This window comes from Oncorhynchus gorbuscha, linkage group LG04, assembly GCF_021184085.1.
Source record: "Oncorhynchus gorbuscha isolate QuinsamMale2020 ecotype Even-year linkage group LG04, OgorEven_v1.0, whole genome shotgun sequence".
Lineage (NCBI taxonomy): Eukaryota > Metazoa > Chordata > Actinopteri > Salmoniformes > Salmonidae > Oncorhynchus > Oncorhynchus gorbuscha.
Genome location: NC_060176.1, coordinates 77587750 through 77609122, shown reverse-complemented (window position 1 = coordinate 77609122; position 21373 = coordinate 77587750). Strand labels below are relative to the sequence as shown.

The 21373-nt window shown below is 44.7% G+C and overlaps 1 protein-coding gene across 1 annotated transcript in view; it reads right to left on the bottom strand.

Annotated features, from left to right (window-relative positions):
- The window catches only part of si:dkey-215k6.1 (transmembrane protein 132C), a 457103-nt gene that overhangs the window by 49740 nt on the left and 385990 nt on the right, over nt 1–21373 (bottom strand). The window contains exon 5 of the mRNA XM_046348143.1: nt 1566–1709. Within this exon, the coding sequence (XP_046204099.1) occupies nt 1566–1709 (144 nt within the window). The remainder of the gene's footprint in view (nt 1–1565; nt 1710–21373) is intronic.

Below are 21373 nucleotides of genomic sequence, written 5' to 3'. Positions count from 1 at the left end.
TACACATGTCTGGGAGACAGTCGGTCCCACTACTCTAGATTCCCCACCAGACCTGGGTTCGGCCTTTGATTGAGCCTGCCTGCACTGTCCAATGAGCGGGGTTTGAATGTTTGGGACTATTCTATTGAACGTTGCACCACCAGGCTTGGTCAAGCAAGTGCAGATAAATTATTCATAAGAAAACAAATACTATTTGATCCCAGGCCAGGTCGGCTCCATACACAGGTTTCAGAGGTACACTAGCCTTGTGCAGATTGATATAGTTTATATAGGCTCATAGGGGAAAGCCCTGGCTTACACTCCTTTTCACAGTTCTGAGATGATCTGACTTCCAAACAACACTGTCAAAATAACTTTCTTACTGTCTGCCTACCTGGAAAAGGCTTCAGGGAGCTATTGTCATATCTAGGTTAAAGGTGTGCTTAACCTGAAGGGAATTCCTGTCAAATTGACTGTCAACAGAGCAAGCTGGAGATTTTACATGTGGACCTTCCCAGTCACTAGAGAGTGATAACAAAGCCGCTTGTCTGCTTCTGATCAACTTCCTGCCAAAGTGTTGACAATATAACATGACATAACTCTGGAGCGTTCTGATTTGAAACAGACAGGGCCTGAAACAGCTGCCCCTGGCGTTAATAACACTTTCTCTGGTCCTCGTTTGTATTACTGCTATGGAATGAGCTCCCGTGGTTCCATGGTTCCATGGTTCCACTGTTCCATGGTTCCATGGTTACACTGTTCCATGTTTCCACGGTTCCATGGTTCCATGGTTCCACTGTTCCATGGTTCCACTGTTCCAATGTTCCATGGTTCCACTGTTCCACTGTTCCATGGTTCCACTGTTCCATGGTTCCACTGTTCCATGGTTCCACGGTTCCAGCGTATTGATTGTATTTAAACAACACCTTGCCCCACGTTATAGGAAATTGCCTTGATATTGAATGTGTCAGAGTAATGTTTTTGTTTTGGCCCTTGGCTGAGGGCCAAGCCAATAGGAGTCAATCTTTTAGATGCCACTTTGTCTGTTTCGAACGCTAGCGACAAATAGTGTAATTCAACGTGCTAAACTGTGCATAATCAGGAGAAATAGTACTAGCACCTTTACCAAAAAAAACAGACTGTATTACGTCTTGACTTTACAACTCTCTTTATCTAATTCAACAAACACTGAATACTGCTTCCACATAATAACTGCCTAATTATGGAAATGTAGAACGAATTAGCGACAAACGCTGTTTAGCAACTGAGAGCAGCTGAGAGCTATTTGTTGAGAGCAACCTTAATTTCTTCAATTTCTTTTGTAGGATTGTATTTCTGCTCCATGTGTCCTTGCATTAGCAGACATTAGTGCATGGACATCTGTGTTTTGACAGTAAAGGTTTATGCAAATAACTTAGCCAATGTATTAATGTTCGCTTCGCAAACCGTAAAAAGATACCGAATCAATTGCGTGACATCGTGGAGTTGAAGACTATCCAAGTGACAATATAGTTCTGTGTTCTGTTTATTGTGTTGGTTAGGCGGGCAATGATGTGGCAGACCGTGGGAAGTGTTCTTGACCGTACCTTGACCACGTCCTCGTCAGTGGACGTACAGCCGACCGTATCGTCCACTTCCCTCACAGTACCGTCCCACTCCACTGTGACCACCTTCACCGGGACTGCAACACGCCTGCCTGTTAGGATGGCCGTGTTCACGATCTCTGTGTCCTGTGAGAGAGAGAGAGAGAGAGAGAGAGAAGGGGAGAGGGGAGCAGAGAGAGAGAGAAGGGGAGAGGGGAGCAGAGAGAGAGAGAGAAAGAGAAGGGGAGAGGGGAGCAGAGAGAGAGAGAGAGAGAGAGAGAGAGAGAGAGAGAGAGAGAGAGAGAGAGAGAGGGGAGAGAGCAGAGAGAGAGAGAGAGAAAGAGAAGGGGAGAGGGGAGCAGAGAGAGAGAGAAAGAGAAAGAGAGAGGGAGAGGGGAGCAGAGAGAGAGAGAGAAAAAGAGAAGGGGAGAGGGGAGCAGAGAGAGAAAGAGAAGGGGAGAGGGAGAGCAGAGAGAGAGAGAGAGGGGAAGAGAAGAGAGAGAGAGAGAAAGAGAAGGGGAGAGAGAGAGAGAGAGAGAAAGAGAAGGGGAGAGGGGGAGCAGAGAGAGAGAAGGGAGAGGGGAGCAGAGAGAGAGAGAGAGAGAGAGAAAGAGAAGGGAGAGGGGAGCAGAGAGAGAGAGAAAGAGAAAGAGAAGGGGAGAGGGGAGCAGAGAGAGAGAGAGAGAAAGAGAAGGGGAGAGGGGAGCAGAGAGAGAGAAGGGGAGAGGGGAGCAGAGAGAGAGAGAGAGAGAGAAAGAGAAGGGGAGAGGGGAGCAGAGAGAGCGAGAGAGAGAGAGAGAGAGAAAGAGAAAGAGAAGGGAGAGGGGAGCAGAGAGAGAGAGAGAGAGAAAGAGAAGGGGAGTGGGGAGCAGAGAGAGAGAGAAGGGGAGAGGGGAGCAGAGAGAGAGAGAGAGAGAGAGAGAGAGAGAGAGAGAGAGAGAGAGAGAGAGAGAGAGAGAGAGAGAGAGAGAGAGAGAAGGGGAGCGGGGAGCAGAGGGAGGGAGAAAGAGAAAGAGAAGGGGAGAGGGGAGCAGAGAGAGAGAGAGAGAAGGGGAGAGGGAAGCAGAGAGAGAGAGAGAGAAAGAGAAGGGAGTGGGGAGCAGAGAGAGAGAGAAGGGGAGAGGGGAGCAGAGAGAGAGAGAGAGAGAGAGAGAGAGAGAGAGAGAGAGAGAGAGAGAGAGAGAGAGAGAGAGAGAGAGAGAGAGAAGGGGAGCGGGGAGCAGAGGGAGAGAGAAAGAGAAAGAGAAGGGGAGAGGGGAGCAGAGAGAGAGAAAGAGAGAGAAGGGGAGAGGGGAGCAGAGAGAGAGAGAGAGAGAGAGAGGAGCAGAAAGACTACATTAAGACATTTATGAAAATCAAGAGACGGCGGATTTCGTTTGATACAAATTTTTTCTCCATAAATGGCAAGGCATAACAAGCCCTTGAGGAGACTGCTCGTGTAGTCTGTCAATCTTGATTTGCCACAGGTTGCAGAATAATGGATCCTGTCCTTTGCAGCCAGTGGGCGATGCCACCAGCCCAGCCTAAATCACACTGTTGCCACCGATTGCAGAGCCAAATTGCAGAGCCAAAGTGGTCCATTGTGGTCTTTTCCCCATGTGTACAAAGTACATACAGCGATTTGTCAGTAATGGGTATCAACTGGAAGCCCCACTGTGCTTTCAAGACCGCTCTGAGAGCCTTATGTGTTGTAAATGACAGACCAAAACACAGTGCATAGTTTATCTGGAGATCATAACAGCTTTGAACATTGCAACAGACGGGCTGTGTTTAAAAAGAGGTAAATGATGGATTATTCTCTTTCTCCAGACTGTTTGGCAAAATAAAGCCAAACATGACACAAATACCTGTCTGGTCCATGATAACAATGAAATGGTTGCAAATCTGATGCAGTACGGTGACTCATGCAGAAGCAAAGCACAGTGGGAAACAGCAAACTATTTTGGGTTTAATCGCAGCCTTAAAGGGAGAGTTCATTATTTTTTTGTATTTCCTTCATTTAGTCCACTGTTGATATGGCTGTGATGTGTTGTATTACATGAGTGAACTATTCCTTTAATCACAGACAGCTATTCAAACATCAGGTCCTTCGTAAACACTTGAAGTTCAACAATAAGGATCTGTACACATAATTCATCATCTGCCATGTTTATGTCACTACCTTTATTTTGATCAAGAGTATACAGAACATTTAGAAAACTGATGGAAATCCCTTGAATTACACTAAGAGACATTTCCCTTCGCTTCAGTTTGATCCTCCTGATGTAATGGAGGTGATGATGTAATGGAGGTGATGATGTAATGGAGGTGATGATGTAATGGAGGTGATGATGTAATGGAGGTGATGATGTAATGGATGTAATGGAGGTGATGATGTAATGGAGGTGATGATGTAATGGATGATGTGATGATGTATGGATGGATGATGTAATGGAGGTGATGATGTAATGGAGGTGATGATGTAATGGAGGTGATGATGTAATGGAGGTGATGATGTAATGGAGGTGATGATGTAATGGATGATGATGTAATGGATGTAATGGAGGTGATGATGTAATGGAGGTGATGATGTAATGGAGGTGATGATGTAATGGAGGTGATGCTGCAATGGATGTAATGGAGGTGATGAGGTAATGGAGGTGATGGTGTAATGGAGGATGATGATGTAATGGATGTAATGGAGGTGATGATGTAATGGAGGTGATGTGCAATGATGTAATGGATGTAATGGAGGTGATGATGTAATGGAGGTGATGATGTAATGGAGATGTAATGGGTGATGATGTAATGGAGGTGATGATGTAATGGATGTAATTGATGATGTAATGGAGGTGATTGTTATGTAATGGAGGTGATGGAGGTGATGATGTAATGGAGGTGATGATGTAATGGAGGTGATGATGTAATGGAGGTGATGATGTAATGGAGGTGATGCTGCAATGGATGTAATGGAGGTGATGAGGTAATGGAGGTGATGGTGTAATGGAGGTGATGATGTAATGGATGTAATGGAGGTGATGATGTAATGGAGGTGATGATGTAATGGATGTAATGGAGGTGATGATGTAATGGAGGTGATGATGTAATGGAGGTGATGATGTAATGGAGGTGATGCTGTAATGGAGGTGATGATGTAATGGAGGTGATGATGTAATGGAGATGATGATGTAATGGAGGTGATGATGTAATGGATGTGATGGAGGTGATGATGTTATGGAGGTGATGATGTAATGGAGGTGATTATGTTATGGAGGTGATGATGTAATGGATGTAATGGAGGTGATGATGTTATGGAGGTGATTATGTTATGGAGTTGATGATGTAATGGATGTAATGGAGGTGATGATGTTATGGAGGTGATGATGTAATGGAGGTGTTGACGTAATGAAGGTGTTGACGTAATGGAGGTGATGACGTAATGAAGGTGTTGACGTAATGGAGGTAATTAGTAACTTAAAGATACAGCGTCTGCTAAATGACTTAAATGTAAATGTAAATACAGTATTAGCAGCAGGTCATGATGAGATTGGTGCCAATGGTGTCTTCCTCATTCACTGACCCTCTAACATTTACCAAACCAAATCTTTGCAAACTGGCAGTGTTCCTAAAGATTTTAAAATTGCCAAAGTTATACCCCTCTATAAATCTGGGAATCCAAGATCTTTTAGAAATTATCGCCCAAAATCTGTACTACCATGTTTTTTTTCAATCCTAGAACAATTGATGTATAAGAGAATTTTGAAACGTTAAAATCACCAATTGCCACGCCCTGGCCATAGAGAGGCTTTTATTCCATAGAGAGGCTTTTATTCTCTATTTTGGTTAGGCCAGGGTGTGACTAGGGTGGGCATTCTATGTTCCTTTTTCTATGTTTTTGTATTTCTTTGTTTTTGGCCGGGTATGGTTCTCAATCGGGGACAGCTGTCTATTGTTGTCTCTGATTGGGAACCATATTTAGGTAGCTCTTGCCCAGATCCTGGCTGGAAGGGATCGCCTCTCATGGGAACAGGTGGAGGCAGCCAGGAGAGCGGAGGCAGCCAGGAGAGCGGAGGCAGCAGGAGAAGGGAACCAGCAGGAGAAGGGAACCAGCGTTACGAGGGAACACGGCTGGCGAGGAAGCCCGAGGGGCAGCCCCAAAAAACAAAATGGGGGGCACACAGGGAGTGTGGCAGAGTCAGGTTGGAGACCTGAGCCCACTCCCTGTATATCCTGTGCCTCGGCCAAGGAAGAGGCCGCCTGTATGTCTCCCCAGCCTGGTGAGTCCTGTGCCTGTTCCCAGCACCAGGTCTCCTGTGTCGCCACCCCCGTCCGGAGCTGCCAGAGTCGCCACCCCCCGTCCGGAGCTGCCAGAGTCGCCACCCCCCGTCCGGAGCTGCCAGAGTCGCCACCCCCCGTCCGGAGCTGCCAGAGTCGCCGCCCCCCGTCCGGAGCTGCCAGAGTCGCCGCCCCCCGTCCGGAGCTGCCAGAGTCGCCGCCCCCCGTCCGGAGCTGCCAGAGTCGCCGCCCCCCGTCCGGAGCTGCCAGAGTCGCCGCCCCCCGTCCGGAGCTGCCAGAGTCGCCGCCCCCCGTCCGGAGCTGCCAGAGTCGCCGCCCCCCGTCTGGAGCTGCCAGAATTGCAGCTCCTCAGTCCAGTGGCGCCCTCTACGAGGGTCCTCAGTCTGGGGCCCACCCGGACCCTCCCCTTTAGAGTCAGGTTTTGCTGCCGGGGGGGTCCTGTCACGCCCTGGCCATAGAGAGGCTTTTATTCTCTATTTTGATTAGACTAGGGTATGTTCCTTTTTCTATGTTTTTGTATTTCTTTGTTTTGGGCTGGGTATGGTTCTCAATCTTCTAAATCAGGGACAGCTGTCCATCGTTGTCTCTGATTGAGAACCATACTTAGGTAGCTCTTGCCCACATGGGTTTTGTGTTTTACGCCTGATGGAGCTGTTTCGGTTGTTCTTTTTGTTACTTTGCATTTAGTGTTCAGTATTATTTAATAAATGACGAACACGTACGTCGCTGTGCTTTGGTCCTCACCTTCTTCCACCAACGGCCATTACACCAATATAGAGTTCGTTAAAAAACTACTCCACAGATACGTCTCTTTTGCAACTTGTGGATACAATCTTTACAACCCTTAACAATTAATACGAATCTTTTCAGATTTATCCAAAGCGTTTGACACGGTTGATCATGAAATATTACTTTATAAATTGTATTATTATGGTTTTCATGATTATACATATAATTGGTTATATAGTTATGTTAATGATAGAGAACAATGTGTTTATGCTGAGCATCTACCAGAGCCAAGATATCATGTGGTGTCCCACAGGGTTGGATAATTGGACCTTTGTTACTCCTAATCTATATCAATGGCCAGCTGGGTCTTCTACCATACCATACTAATCCATATCAACGACCTGCTGGGTCTTCTACCATACTAATCAATATCAATGGCCTGCTGGGTCTTCTACCACACTAATCTATATCAACGACCTGCTTGTTCTTCTACCATACTAATCTATATCAATGACCTGCTTGTTCTTCTACCATACTAATCTATATCAATGGCCTGCTTGTTCTTCTACCATACTAATCTATATCAATGGCCTGCTGGGTCTTCTACCACACTAATCTATATCAACGACCTGCTTGTTCTTCTACCATACTAATCAATATCAATGGCCTGCTGGGTCTTCTACCACACTAATCTATATCAACGACCTGCTTGTTCTTCTACCATACTAATCTATATCAATGACCTGCTTGTTCTTCTACCATACTAATCTATATCAATGGCCTGCTTGTTCTTCTACCATACTAATCTATATCAATGGCCTGCTGGGTCTTCTACCACACTAATCTATATCAACGACCTGCTTGTTCTTCTACCATACTAATCTATATCAATGACCTGCTTGTTCTTCTACCATACTAATCTATATCAATGGCCTGCTGGGTCTTCCACCATACTAATCTATATCAACGACCTGCTTGTTCTTCTACCATACTAATCTATATCAATGGCCTGCTGGGTCTTCTACCATACTAATCTATATCAACGACCTGCTGGTTCTTCTACCATACTAATCTATATCAATGGCCTGCTGGGTCTTCCACCATACTAATCTATATCAACGACCTGCTTGTTCTTCTACCATACCATACTAATCTATATCAACGACCTGCTGGTTCTTCTACCATACTAATCTATATCAATGGCCTGCTGGGTCTTCCACCATTCAAATCTATATCAACAACCTGCTGGGTCTTCTACCATACTAATCTATATCAACAACCTGCTGGGTCTTCTACCATACTAATCTATATCAACAACCTGCTTGTTCTTCTACAATACCATACTAATTTAAAACAACGACCTGCTTGTTCTTCTACCATACTAATCTATATCAACGACTTGCTGGTTCTTCTAATTTACTAATCTATATCAACGACCTGCTTGTTCTTCTACCATACTAATCTATATCAACGACCTGCTTGTTCTTCTACCATACTAATCTATATCAACGACCTGCTGGGTCTTCTACCATACTAATCTATATAAACAACCTGCTGGGTCTTCTACCATACTAATCTATATCAACGACCTGCTGGGTCTTTTACCATACTAATCTATATCAAACTCAGTTTTAATTGATGAACAGTTATTCTGAAAATATCATATTCAATTTGTCTCTAGCAAAGTTTGCTGATGATATCAATGAGTGATTTTTCATCAGGCTTTTTAATTTACTTATTAATTGAACCCAATCTCATTTACTGTAATATTTCTGAATGGTTCCAGATAAAACAATATCTTCAAATGTAGAAATAAATAAATCCTACTTCATTGTATTCACTAGTAAGAATAAGAAATATTGTACACGTACAATTTTTACACATGTAAAAGCCAGAATCTCAATCGGTTGGAATGAAATGGAACAATTAAAATCCACTAGCGGAACCCATCCAGTTTGAATTGATGAGCAGTTATTCTGAAAATGGGCAAATATTCAATTTGTCTCTAGCAAAGTGATGAAACTTGCAGTTGTATTATCAGAAAGATGATTTTGGTTTGGTTCATCAGGCTTGCTTCCTAACTTTTACTATAGTCTTAATTTACCCATATCTCATTTACTGTAATATTGTCTTAAAAGTGCATAGGCAGTGTTGTGTAAAAGTATTCACCCCCCTTGGCATTTTTCCTATTTTGTTGCATCACAACCTGTAATTTTAATGGATTTTTACTTGGATTTAAGGGGAAACATTGAAATGTCTTGGAATTACCTAGTCAAATCCCAGACCTCAATCCAATTGAGAATCTGTGGTATGACTACACAAGCCACTGTTGCTGCCTACACCAGCCACTGGAACCCATCCAACTTGAAGGAGCTGGAGCAGTTTTGCCTTGAAGAATGGGCAAAAATCCCAGTGGCTAGATGTGCCAAACTTATAGAGACTTGCCCCAAGAGACTTGCAGTTGTAATTACTGCAAAAGTGGCTCAACAAAGTATTGATTTTGGGGTGGTGATAGTTATGCACGCTCAAGTTTTCCGTTTTTTTTTGTCTTATTTCTTGTATGTTTCATAAGAAATATTTTGCATCTTAAAAGTGGTAGGCATGTTGTGTAAATCAAATTATACAAATCCCCCTAAAATCCATTTTAATTTCAGGTTGTAAGGCAACAGAAATAGGAAAAGTGCCAAGGGGGTGAATACTTACACAAGCCACTGTATGCCTCTTACCTACACAAGCCACTGTATGCCTCTTACCTACACAAGCCACTGTATGCCTCTTACCTACACAAGCCACTGTATGCCTCTTACCTACACAAGCCACTGTATGCCTCTTACCTACACAAGCCACTGTATGCCTCTTACCTGCCTCTTACCTACACAAGCCACTGTATGCCTCTTACCTACACAAGCCACTGTATGCCTCTTACCTACACAAGCCACTGTATGCCTCTTACCTACACAAGCCACTGTATGCCTCTTACCTACACAAGCCACTGTATGCCTCTTACCTACACAAGCCACTGTATGCCTCTTACCTACACAAGCCACTGTATGCCTCTTACCTACACAAGCCATGCCTCTTACCTACACAAGCCACTGTATGCCTCTTACCTACACAAGCCACTGTATGCCTCTTACCTACACAAGCCACTGTATGCCTCTTACCTACACAAGCCACTGTACCTGCCACTGTATGCCTCTTACCTACACAAGCCACTGTATGCCTCTTACCTACACAAGCCACTGTATGCCTCTTACCTACACAAGCCACTGTATGCCTCTTACCTACACAAGCCACTGTATGCCTCTTACCTACACAAGCCACTGTATGCCTCTTACCTACACAAGCCACTGTATGCCTCTTACCTACACAAGCCACTGTATGCCTCTTACCTACACAAGCCACTGTATGCCTCTTACCTACACAAGCCACTGTATGCCTCTTACCTACACAAATTTCTCATCATACAAATTACATTTGCAAGACTTAGTCACCTCCCTCTAATTACCTGGCTCCATCTGCACTTTAAGAAACTCAATATCTTGTCTCTTTAACACATTAATGTTTGGCAATTATGAACTTTCATCTTCAAATACTCCTACCGCCGAGACAGTTTACCTAAACCCTTTCATGGATTCTTCCAGGTTAATTCTGAAAATCATCTATCTAACAAGAGACACTGTGATAACCTTCACCCTCCCCACTGCTGCAGCTCACATAGTCAAGTCTCTATCAGATACAGAGGTAAGAGAAGACTGGGGGTCAGACTGGGGGTCAGCCTGATGAACCAAACTACCCAGTAATCTCCTCCATGAAGACTTGGGGTCAGCCTGATGAACCAAACTACCTGGTAGTCTCCTCCGTGAAGACTGGGGGTCAGCCTGATGAACCAAACTACCCAGTAATCTCCTCCATGAAGACTGAGGATCAGTCTGATGAACTAAACTACCCAGTAATCTCCTCAGTGAAGACTGAGGATCAGTCTGATGAACTAAACTACCCAGTAATCTCCTCCATGAAGACTGAGGGTCAGGATGACGAACCAATCTACCCAGTAATTTCCTACGTGAAGACTGGGGGTCAGCCTGATGAACCAAACTACCCAGTAATCTCCTCCGTGAAGACTGGGGGTCAGTCTGATGAACCAAACTACTCAGTAATCTCCTCCGTGAAGACTGGGGGTCAGCCTGATGAACCAAACTACTCAGTAATCTCCTCCGTGAAGACTGGGGGTCAGCCTGATGAGCCAAACTACTCAGTAATCTCCTCCATGAAGACTGGGGTCAGTCTGATGAACCAAAGACTGCTATTATCTAGACTGCTATTATCTGATCCCGAGTGACCAAATGGCAACCTATTGCCTATTTAGTGCAGTTCTTTTGACCAGAGCCCTACGGGCCTTGGTAGGGCACTATAAAGGAGATATTTGGCTGGTCTAAAGTAGTGCACTATGAAGGGGATAGGGTGCCATTTGGAATGCATGCTACATTTGTAAAAGCCACTGTTTTTTACAACCACTACTGTATAATATAGGACTTCATTGTAAATAAGATTTTTTTCCTAATTGACTTGCCTAGTTATATGAAGGTTAAATAAATACAAAAAGCGATTTTTATTTTACCTGATGAATATTTAATGTGGAATGTTTCCCCAAGGACCAATATCATAGCTTCCTGTTACAGACAATATGAGGCAGAATCTGAGAAGCGTGGGAAAGATATATCTGTGCGTGTGTGTGAGAGAGAGTGAGAGAGAGAGTGAGAGAGAGTGACAGACAGACAGACAGACAGACAGACAGACAGACAGACAGACAGACAGACAGACAGACAGACAGACAGACAGACAGACAGACAGACAGACAGACAGACAGACAGACAGACAGACAGACAGACAGACAGACAGACAGACAGACAGACAGACAGACAGACAGACAGACAGACAGAGAAAGACAGGGCCAGAGACAGTTTTCATGTCTGTACACAGAATGTGTGTGTGTGTGAGAGAGAGTGAGAGAGAGAGTGAGAGAGAGTGGCAGACAGACAGACAGACAGACAGACAGACAGACAGACAGACAGACAGACAGACAGACAGACAGACAGACAGACAGACAGACAGACAGACAGACAGACAGACAGACAGACAGACAGACAGACAGACAGACAGACAGACAGACAGACAGACAGACAGACAGACAGACAGACAGACAGACAGACAGACAGAGAGAGAGAGAAAGACAGGGCCAGAGACAGTTTTCATGTCTGTACACAGAATGTGTGTGTCTGTACACAGAATGTGTGTGTCTGTACACAGAATGTGTGTGTCTGTACACAGAATGTGTGTGTCTGTACACAGAATGTGTGTGTCTGTACACAGAATGTGTGTGTCTGTGTATGTGTGAGGGAGTCCACTACCATCCTCAGACTGTTTGAAGTTCTAACCGGAGGCAGCAAGGCAGGGTGTGGGGGTTGAGAGGAGAACAGTGCCAGTGCCACACCAAATTGACATTTTAACTTTATGAAAAGGATGGTAATTGCTTAGGGAGAGGGGTTCAACGCATCTGGCCCTTACAGCCGTCTCGCTGGCAATAATGAGCAGGCATTAGAGAGCAGGACTTGCCAATGAACTCTCTGCCACTCACACACACCATCTCTGTCTCTCTCACACACGCACACACACACTGTACTCACACACAGCATGCGAGAAGGGAGAGACACACACATAGAGAGAGAGAGAGATAGGGAGAGAGAGAGAAGAGAGAGAGAGAGAGAGAGAGAGAGAGAGAGAGAGAGAGAGAGAGAGAGAGAGAGAGAGAGAGAGAGAGAGAGAGAGAGAGAGAGAGAGAGAGGGAAAGAGAGAGAGAGAGGGAGAGAGAGAGACAGAGAGAAAGAGAGAGAGAGAGAGAGAGAGAGAGAGAGAGAGAGAGAGAGAGAGAGAGAGAGAGAGAGAGAGAGAGAAGAGAGAGAGAGAGAGAGAGAGAGAGAGAGAACGAGAGAGAGGGAGAGAGAGACAGAGAGAGAGAGAGAGAGAGAGAGACAGAGAGATAGACAGAGAGAGAGAGAGAGGTTGGACAGTAGACAGGACCAGGGAGGATGTATAATGCTTTACTCCCTGGTACTAATATATCTCTGACCTTTCCTTAATGAGCAAGGCAAACATACAAGCTCTCGTTCTCCTTCTCTCTCTCTCCTTCTCTCCCCTCTCTCTCACTCTCTCCCTCCCTCTCTTTCCTCCCCCTCTCTCTCCCCCTCTCTCTCCCCCCTCTCTCTCTCTCTCTCACTCTCTCCCCTCCCTCTCTCTCTCCCCCTCTCTCTCCCCCCGCTCTCTCTCCTTCTCCCTCCTCTCTCTCTCCCTTCCCTCTCTTCCCCCTCCCTCTCCTCCCCTCTCTCTGTCTCTCCTTCTCTCCACCCCCTCTCTCACTCTCTCCCCTCCCTCTCTTTCCACCCTCCCTCTCTCTCTCTCCCAAGTCGTAGTGCAAAATCAAAGCAGTCCGTTTTCCTCCTCTGCCAGTGATGTTGACCCCCTACAAGGAGACTCCTATGCCTCCTGCTGTGCTCCGGTCACTCAGCTCTAGCCTCTCCTTTTAGCTGTTTTCTACCACCCACCCAGAGACCTCCTGAGAGTCAGAGCATTGGGCAACACACAGATGAAGCGTGCAGGGATTCTCTCACCCGAAGAGGGAAATCGGCGCCTATATGCCAGCATGATCAATAGTTGTGAGTGTGTGAGTGTGTGTGTGTGTGTGCGTGCGTGCGTGACAAAGAAGGAGAACCTAGACTGCAATGACCAAGACATGGAGAAAGAGACCGGGAGAGAGAAGGGTGAGTGTTGACACAAGCAAAATAATAAAGCGTTTCTCTTTTCATTTTTACCTCGTGGGGGCGGGGCAGGCAGATCTTTGCACGGCTGTTAAGATGCTGTACTGTAGTATGACCCGGGGCCCAGAAAGACAGATGTTCATTCCGATATACACTTTCATATGTATCAAGTAATTCCACCACAGGCACAATTTACCAACAGCACGCAACCTAAATACATGACAGTGATGAGGAATGAAGCAGATTATCAGCTTGAATCAGACAAGACAGAGCAACAAACCCAATAAAGAACTCCTGCTGCAATTAATAGCGTTCTATTTGTCTGTCATAATAATATCGCCCATTTCAGCACGGTAAACACCACCCCCCAAAAAAGACACCATAGTCTACAAACGAGTTAAAGTAAGTAGGGCATGCAAAGCAATTAACATGGCAGACGACCAGTGTGCAATCTGTGTTAATGTGTTAAATTCAGTTAATACCCTGCTCCTTTACCTCCCATCATCACAAACTGTGAAGAGGCACAGCTATTGCAAATGCACACGGAGAGAACTAGGAAAATGAATATCCTTGACGCCACATGACTTAATCCCCTTTACAACCATTTTGCTAATGTGTTTCCACATTTCCGACGGAGAGGGACGGAGGGGGGGGGGGTTCCTTTAGATTTTCCCCGGAGGAAAAAAAAGAGAAGTGAGAGGAGAGAGTATTTCATGCTTGTCCGGTGGAATTATTAAGTTTCCCGTCAAAATGAAATGCTATGAAACGCTTCCTGCTGTCTTCAAAAGAGCAGGGCCGTGGTTAAAGTTAGGGGGATGCTGATAAGGACTGTGTGAATGGTCACCTGGTGGAAGGATACACGTCGGGAGACGGACGAGACGAGGCTTTCTGTAATGTTACTGATCTCACTGTGGCTAGTGTGCCGTATCCAGAACCAAGCCCTCACATGAAGGCTGATTCACAAAAAAAACATTGGAACCATTTACAGCAAAGGATGCAATGTTCACCACATTTAGGAAGAGAGTAGGGTTGAGGTCAATACCCTTTCAATTGCAGTCAATTCAGAATCTAAACAAAATGTCAATTCAAATTCCAAATGTTCCAAATTGAAAATCATTGGAATTTCAGTATACTTACTGAACTTCCTGTACTTCAATATACTTCCTGAACTTCCTGTACTTCAGTAACTTCCTGAACTTCCTGTACTTCAATGTACTTCCTGAACTTCCTGTACTTCAATATACTTCCTGAACTTCCTGTACTTCAGTATACTTCCTGAACTTCCTGTACTTCAATATACTTCCTGAACTTCCTGTACTTCAATATACTTCCTTAACTTCCTGTACTTCAGTATACTTCCTGAACTTCCTGTACTTCAATGTACTTCCTGAACTTCCTGTACTTCAATATACTTCCTGAACTTCCTGTACTTCAGTATACTTCCTGAACTTCCTGTACTTCAGTATACTTCCTGAACTTCCTGTACTTCAGTATACTTCCTGAACTTCCTGTACTTCAGTATACTTCCTGAACTTCCTGTACATCAGTATACTTCCTGAACTTCCTGTACTTCAGTGTACTTCCTGAACTTCCTGTACTTCAGTGTACTTCCTGAACTTCCTGTACTTCAATATACTTCCTGAACTTCCTGTACATCAGTATACTTCCTGAACTTCCTGTACTTCAGTGTACTTCCTGAACTTCCTGTACTTCAGTGTACTTCCTGAACTTCCTGTACTTCAGTGTACTTCCTGAATTGATGGGAATTGAGCCCAATCCTGGAGGTTTGAGGTTTGAGGTTTGAGGTTTGATTTCCCACTGATCATAGGAAACGGTTGTGGATTCAAGTGTGCTGGGCGTTCACTAGTGTGCTTGTCACTGAGCAATGAACCCCCACCCCCATAAAAATAAATAAACCAAATTCGACAAAGAAACAGCTCAACTGTAAACTACCATTCTACAATAACAGAGCAAATAAGACCCGACTGGCATCACACCAAATACTGCTGTTTTGTTTTGCTCCAGTACCTGGCGAGCGTGCTGTCTTTGCAGTGTGTACTGTCTACTCCCCTCACGGCTGAGTTAACACAAGCAGCAGGCTCGTGCTGCTGCTTCTCCATCCACTGAAATGTGGGGATTTCATTCCTCGATTCTGGCCCCGCATGACTAGCCCCCCACCCCCCCCCCCCAACCCCTCCCCCCCAGGCCACCAATTCCATGCATCTTATTTCTGCTAACAGTTTTGATCTTTCTCCACGCTCCACTGAATGTTTGCAACTAATTTCAACAAATTCTGTCACTTGAGAAGCAGACCATCTTTTTTTTTTTTGCAGAGGGCGGCATGTTTTCATTTTTTTCAAATAGCTTCAATGCTCAATACACAAAGTCATTCCGTATTTTTCTTCTCCACCCTCTCTGTCATTTCAGTTTTTTTTAAACTTTTAAAAACTTGCCTACCAAATTCTGACTGGACTCCAGTACATATTTATTTGATTTAACCAACTAGCCAGAATTAATTTATCTGAAACTTTGCTTCAGTGTACTTAACTAACTTGCCTTGGCATCCATATTGTCACGCCCTGGCCTTAGTTATCCTTCTCGCCTCTCCTCTTCAGATGAAGAGGCATCCATATTGTCACGCCCTGGCCTTAGTTATCTTTGATATTTTGGTTAGGCCAGGGTGTGACATGGGTTATTTATTGTGTTTCGTCTTGTCTAGGGGTTTTATTAGATCAATGGGGTTGTGTTCAGTTTAGTTGTCTAGGTAAGTCTATGGTTGCCTGGATCGGTTCTCAATCAGAGGCAGGGGTTTATCGTTGTCTCTGATTAGGAACCATATTTAGGCAGCCATATTCTTTGGTTGTTTTGTGGGTGATTGTTTCCTGTGTCAGTGCCACATGGGTCTGTTTCGGGTTTTCAAGGTTCATGTTTTGTAATTGTGTTCATGTTGAGATTTTCTTATTAAAAGAACCATGGACACTTACCATGCCGCATATTGGTCCTCCGATCCTTCTCGCCTCTCCTCTTCAGATGAAGAGGAGGAAAACCGTGACACATATTGACTAGCCTGCACTTAGAAACATTCCTTGTTCTGAAGGGATGAATGTGTTAGACTGACTACAACCGCTGCTCAATGTTAAGAGTCACTCTGCCACTGCTGTTTAACAGCACTACAGTTTCAGCTCAGTTACAAACATACGTCTCTTTCCACTGACGCAGACACGTATCTAAAAGCCAATGAAATTCAACGACAGGTTCCCTGTCGAGTGAGCAGCCAATCCCCTCTCAGTGTGGATGAGAGCCCAACGTGCCCAGGTATTGTCAAAGGCTAACAGGCCTCTGAACAGGTAACAACGGTGCAGTATCCTCCCTCACAAAGGGAGGATACTACAATCTAACAGGCCTCTGAACAGTTAACAACGGAGGAGAGTGAAGCAGTCACAAAGGGAGGATACTACAATCTAACAGGCCTCTGAACAGTTAACAACGGAGGAGAGTGAAGCAGTCACAAAGGGAGGATACTACAATCTAACAGGCCTCTGAACAGTTAACAACGGAGGAGAGTGAAGCAGTCACAAAGGGAGGATACTACAATCTAACAGGCCTCTGAACAGTTAACAACGGAGGAGCGTGAAGCAGTCACAAAGGGAGGATACTACAATCCATAATAGATTGAAACACACCACAAGGCCCCACATTGGGTGACAGTGCCAGTCCTCTCCAACCTCTCACTGTGAGGACACGGGAGATGGAGACTGGGGGTGCATCCCAAATTTGCACCCTGTTCCGTATATAGTGTCACACTAGCGCACTATGAAGGGAATAGGTTGCCGTTTGGGATGGAAACTGTGCGGCTGAGGGACATGCCACGGCAAGCTCATCAAATGGCTGGCTAATTGACTAATTGGCTGATCGTTGCTTCAGCTGGAAGTCATTCAGGCTAACACTCCTCTGGTAATTGACTAATTGGCTGTTCGGTGCTTCAGCTGGAAGTCATTCAGGCTAACACTCCTCTGGTAATTGACTAATTGGCTGTTCGGTGCTTCAGCTGGAAGTCATTCAGGCTAACACTCCTCTGGTGATTGACTAATTGGCTGTTCGGTGCTTCAGCTGGAAGTCATTCAGGCTAACACTCCTCTGGTAATTGACTAATTGGCTGTTCGGTGCTTCAGCTGGAAGTCATTCAGGCTAACACTCCTCTGGTAATTGACTAATTGGCTGTTCGGTGCTTCAGCTGGAAGTCATTCAGGCTAACACTCCTCTGGTAATTGACGCTTCGATCCAATAACATGCCATTTTGGCCTAATAGGGTTCAGGGGGAAACATATAGACCAGATGCTGTTTCTGTGAGCAGGGAATCGGGTCATGGCCAAGAGGACAAATGCTCTGGTAAAAGTCAAGATGACAGACTTTCTGATTTTTACTGTGATTGACTTATTTGACTGTATTTACAGTATTTTACCTTGCATATTGGGTGGCAAAAAATGTCATCAACAACGAAAAAAATCTTTACTACCGTTTCCAAAAAAAACGATTCAAAACATTTCTAGAACGATGTCAGTAATTGAGCATAGATCATTTAAATATAGTTGCGACTAAACTGTCTCATATAATTCCACCCAAGGCAGCTCATAACGAATAACAATTATCCTTCAGTAAAACACAACCTTGGATCACAGAGCAACGCTGTCCCTTCCATTAGAAAAATAACCGTTTCAAACCCCAAGTGCCAATTCTGTTCAATGCCATTGTATTGTGTTATAATGTAGCATCATTGGGATCCTTTACAACATATACTTTGCCTCCTCTGGGACAAGCAGTAACAAGTAGAAACAGTTCATCTGGGGGTTTTTGTTGCTGTTGTTGAAAACAGACAAACAAATTGGACAAAGTGTTTTACGAGCCTAGGCTGTCCGTGGTCGTATTATAGAGAGACTGAAGTACAATTTATGTAACAGCTGATTAGCATAAACTGAAGTGACATCATAAAGGCTATTTCATGTTAATGTGGTGCGCTGGTGACATGCACAGTATTGGCTATTGAACAGCGAACGGAACATAATACATCTGCAATCAGGTTCGCCGGTGCAACGAGTACAACTCAACCCGCAGTGGGACGACTCTCATGATGAAATGACGTGGTAGCATCGTCACGACAACCAAGGGCACTGTGGATGGGGTTAGAGGAAGCTACGACTCTCATGATGAAATGACGTGGTAGCATCGTCACGACAACCAAGGGCACTGTGGATGGGGTTAGAGGAAGCTACGACTCTAATGATGATATGACGTGGTAGCATCGTCACGACAACCAAGGGCACTGTGGATGGGGTTAGAGGAAGCTACGACTCTAATGATGAAATCACGTGGTAGCATCGTCACGACAACCAAGGGCACTGTGGATGGGGTTAGAGGAAGCTACGACTCTCAGGATTTTGGGTTCATTTGCAGTACCATCACAGTGTTGTTTTCGGTGTAGTTTTTTTTTCTTCTATTTTAACCCTAACCATAACCGCACTACTACAGTGTTGTAGTAGTTGAGAACGTTCTCCCGACCACATATTGAGTGTCTTGGTCTTGTCTCGGTGTCGGATACGTTTGTACTCAGTGTTGACACGACCTCAGACAGTGAGAACTCGTACATTCCTTCCTAGAACAGCCGAGGCCAGCAGAGTAAAAAAAAACTCCATTCAGTCAACGCATAAAACCACTTTCCCAGGCCAAATATATACACTCCTTTCTGCAAACATGAATATCTTAACAGCCTTCATATCTATTATAGACATGTTTTGTGCTGTGGTGAACCTATAGGTCTTCAGTGGTGAACCTATAGGTCTTCAGTGTGACAGGTTAGTATAGTGGTGAACCTATAGGTCTTCAGTGTGACAGGTTAGTATAGTGGTGAACCTATAGGTCTTCAGTGTTACAGGTTAGTATAGTGGTGAACCTATAGGTCTTCAGTGTTACAGGTTAGTATAGTGGTGAACCTATAGGTCTTCAGTGTGTGACAGGTTAGTATAGTGGTGAACCTATAGGTCTTCAGTGTGTGACAGGTTAGTATAGTGGTGAACCTATAGGCCTCCAGTGGTGAACCTATAGGCCTTCAGTGTGTGACAGGTTAGTATAGTGGTGAACCTATAGGTCTTCAGTGTGTGACAGGTTAGTATAGTGGTGAACCTATAGGCCTCCAGTGGTGAACCTATAGGCCTTCAGTGTGTGACAGGTTAGTATAGTGGTGAACCTATAGGTCTTCAGTGTGTGACAGGTTAGTATAGTGGTGAACCTATAGGCCTCCAGTGGTGAACCTATAGGTCTTCAGTGTTACAGGTTAGTATAGTGGTGAACCTATAGGTCTTCAGTGGTGAACCTATAGGTCTTCAGTGGTGAACCTATAGGTCTTCAGTGGTGAACCTATAGGTCTTCAGTGTGACAGGTTAGTATAGTGGTGAACCTATAGGCCTCCAGTGGTGAACCTATAGGTCTTCAGTGTGTTACAGGTTAGTATAGTGGTGAACCTATAGGTCTTCAGTGTGTTACAGGTTAGTATAGTGGTGAACCTATAGGTCTTCAGTGTTACAGGTTAGTATAGTGGTGAACCTATAGGTCTTCAGTGGTGAACCTATAGGTCTTCAGTGTGTTACAGGTTAGTATAGTGGTGAACCTATAGGTCTTCAGTGTGACAGGTTAGTATAGTGGTGAACCTATAGGTCTTCAGTGTTACAGGTTAGTATAGTGGTGAACCTATAGGTCTTCAGTGTGTGACAGGTTAGTATAATGGTGAACCTATAGGCCTCCAGTGGTGAACCTATAGGCCTCCAGTGGTGGTCCTTCTGTAGCTCAGTGGTGAACCGCCAGGGTAGGACCACCCATACGTGAATGTATGCACACATGACTGTAATAGGATAAAAGCTCTGCTAAATGGCATATTATTTGGTGAACCTATAGGTCTTCAGTGTGTGACAGGTTAGTATAGTGGTGAACCTATAGGCCTCCAGTGGTGAACCTATAGGTCTTCAGTGTGTGACAGGTTAGTATAGTGGTGAACCTATAGGTCTTCAGTGTGACAGGTTAGTATAGTGGTGAACCTATAGGTCTTCAGTGTGTGACAGGTTAGTATAGTGGTGAACCTATAGGCCTCCAGTGGTGAACCTATAGGTCTTCAGTGTGTGACAGGTTAGTATAGTGGTGAACCTATAGGTCTTCAGTGGTGAACCTATAGGTCTTCAGTGGTGAACCTATAGGTCTTCAGTGGTGAACCTATAGTTCTTCAGTGTGTTACAGGTTAGTATAGTGGTGAACCTATAGGTCTTCAGTGTGTTACAGGTTAGTATAGTGGAGAACCTATAGGTCTTCAGTGTGTTACAGGTTAGTATAGTGGTGAACCTATAGGTCTTCAGTGTTACAGGTTAGTATAGTGGTGAACCTATAGGTCTTCAGTGTGTGACAGGTTAGTATAGTGGTGAACCTATAGGTCTTCAGTGTTACAGGTTAGTATAGTGGTGAACCTATAGGTCTTCAGTGTTACAGGTTAGTATAGTGGTGAACCTATAGGTCTTCAGTGTTACAGGTTAGTATAGTGGTGAACCTATAGGTCTTCAGTGTGACAGGTTAGTATAGTGGTGAACCTATAGGTCTTCAGTGTGACAGGTTAGTATAGTGGTGAACCTATAGGTCTTCAGTGTGACAGGTTAGTATAGTGGTGAACCTATAGGTCTTCAGTGTGTGACAGGTTAGTATAGTGGTGAACCTATAGGTCTTGACAGGTTGTATAGTGAACCTATAGGTTATAGGTCTTCAGTGGTGAACCTATAGGTCTTCAGTGGTGAACCTATAGGTCTTCAGGAACCTAGGTGGTCTTCAGTGGTGAGGACCAGTGGTGAACCTATAGGTCTTCAGTGGTGTAGGTCTTCAGTGTGTGACAGGTTAGTATAGTGGTGAACCTATAGGACTTCAGTGGTGAACCTAGGTCTTCAGTGTGTGACAGGTTAGTAT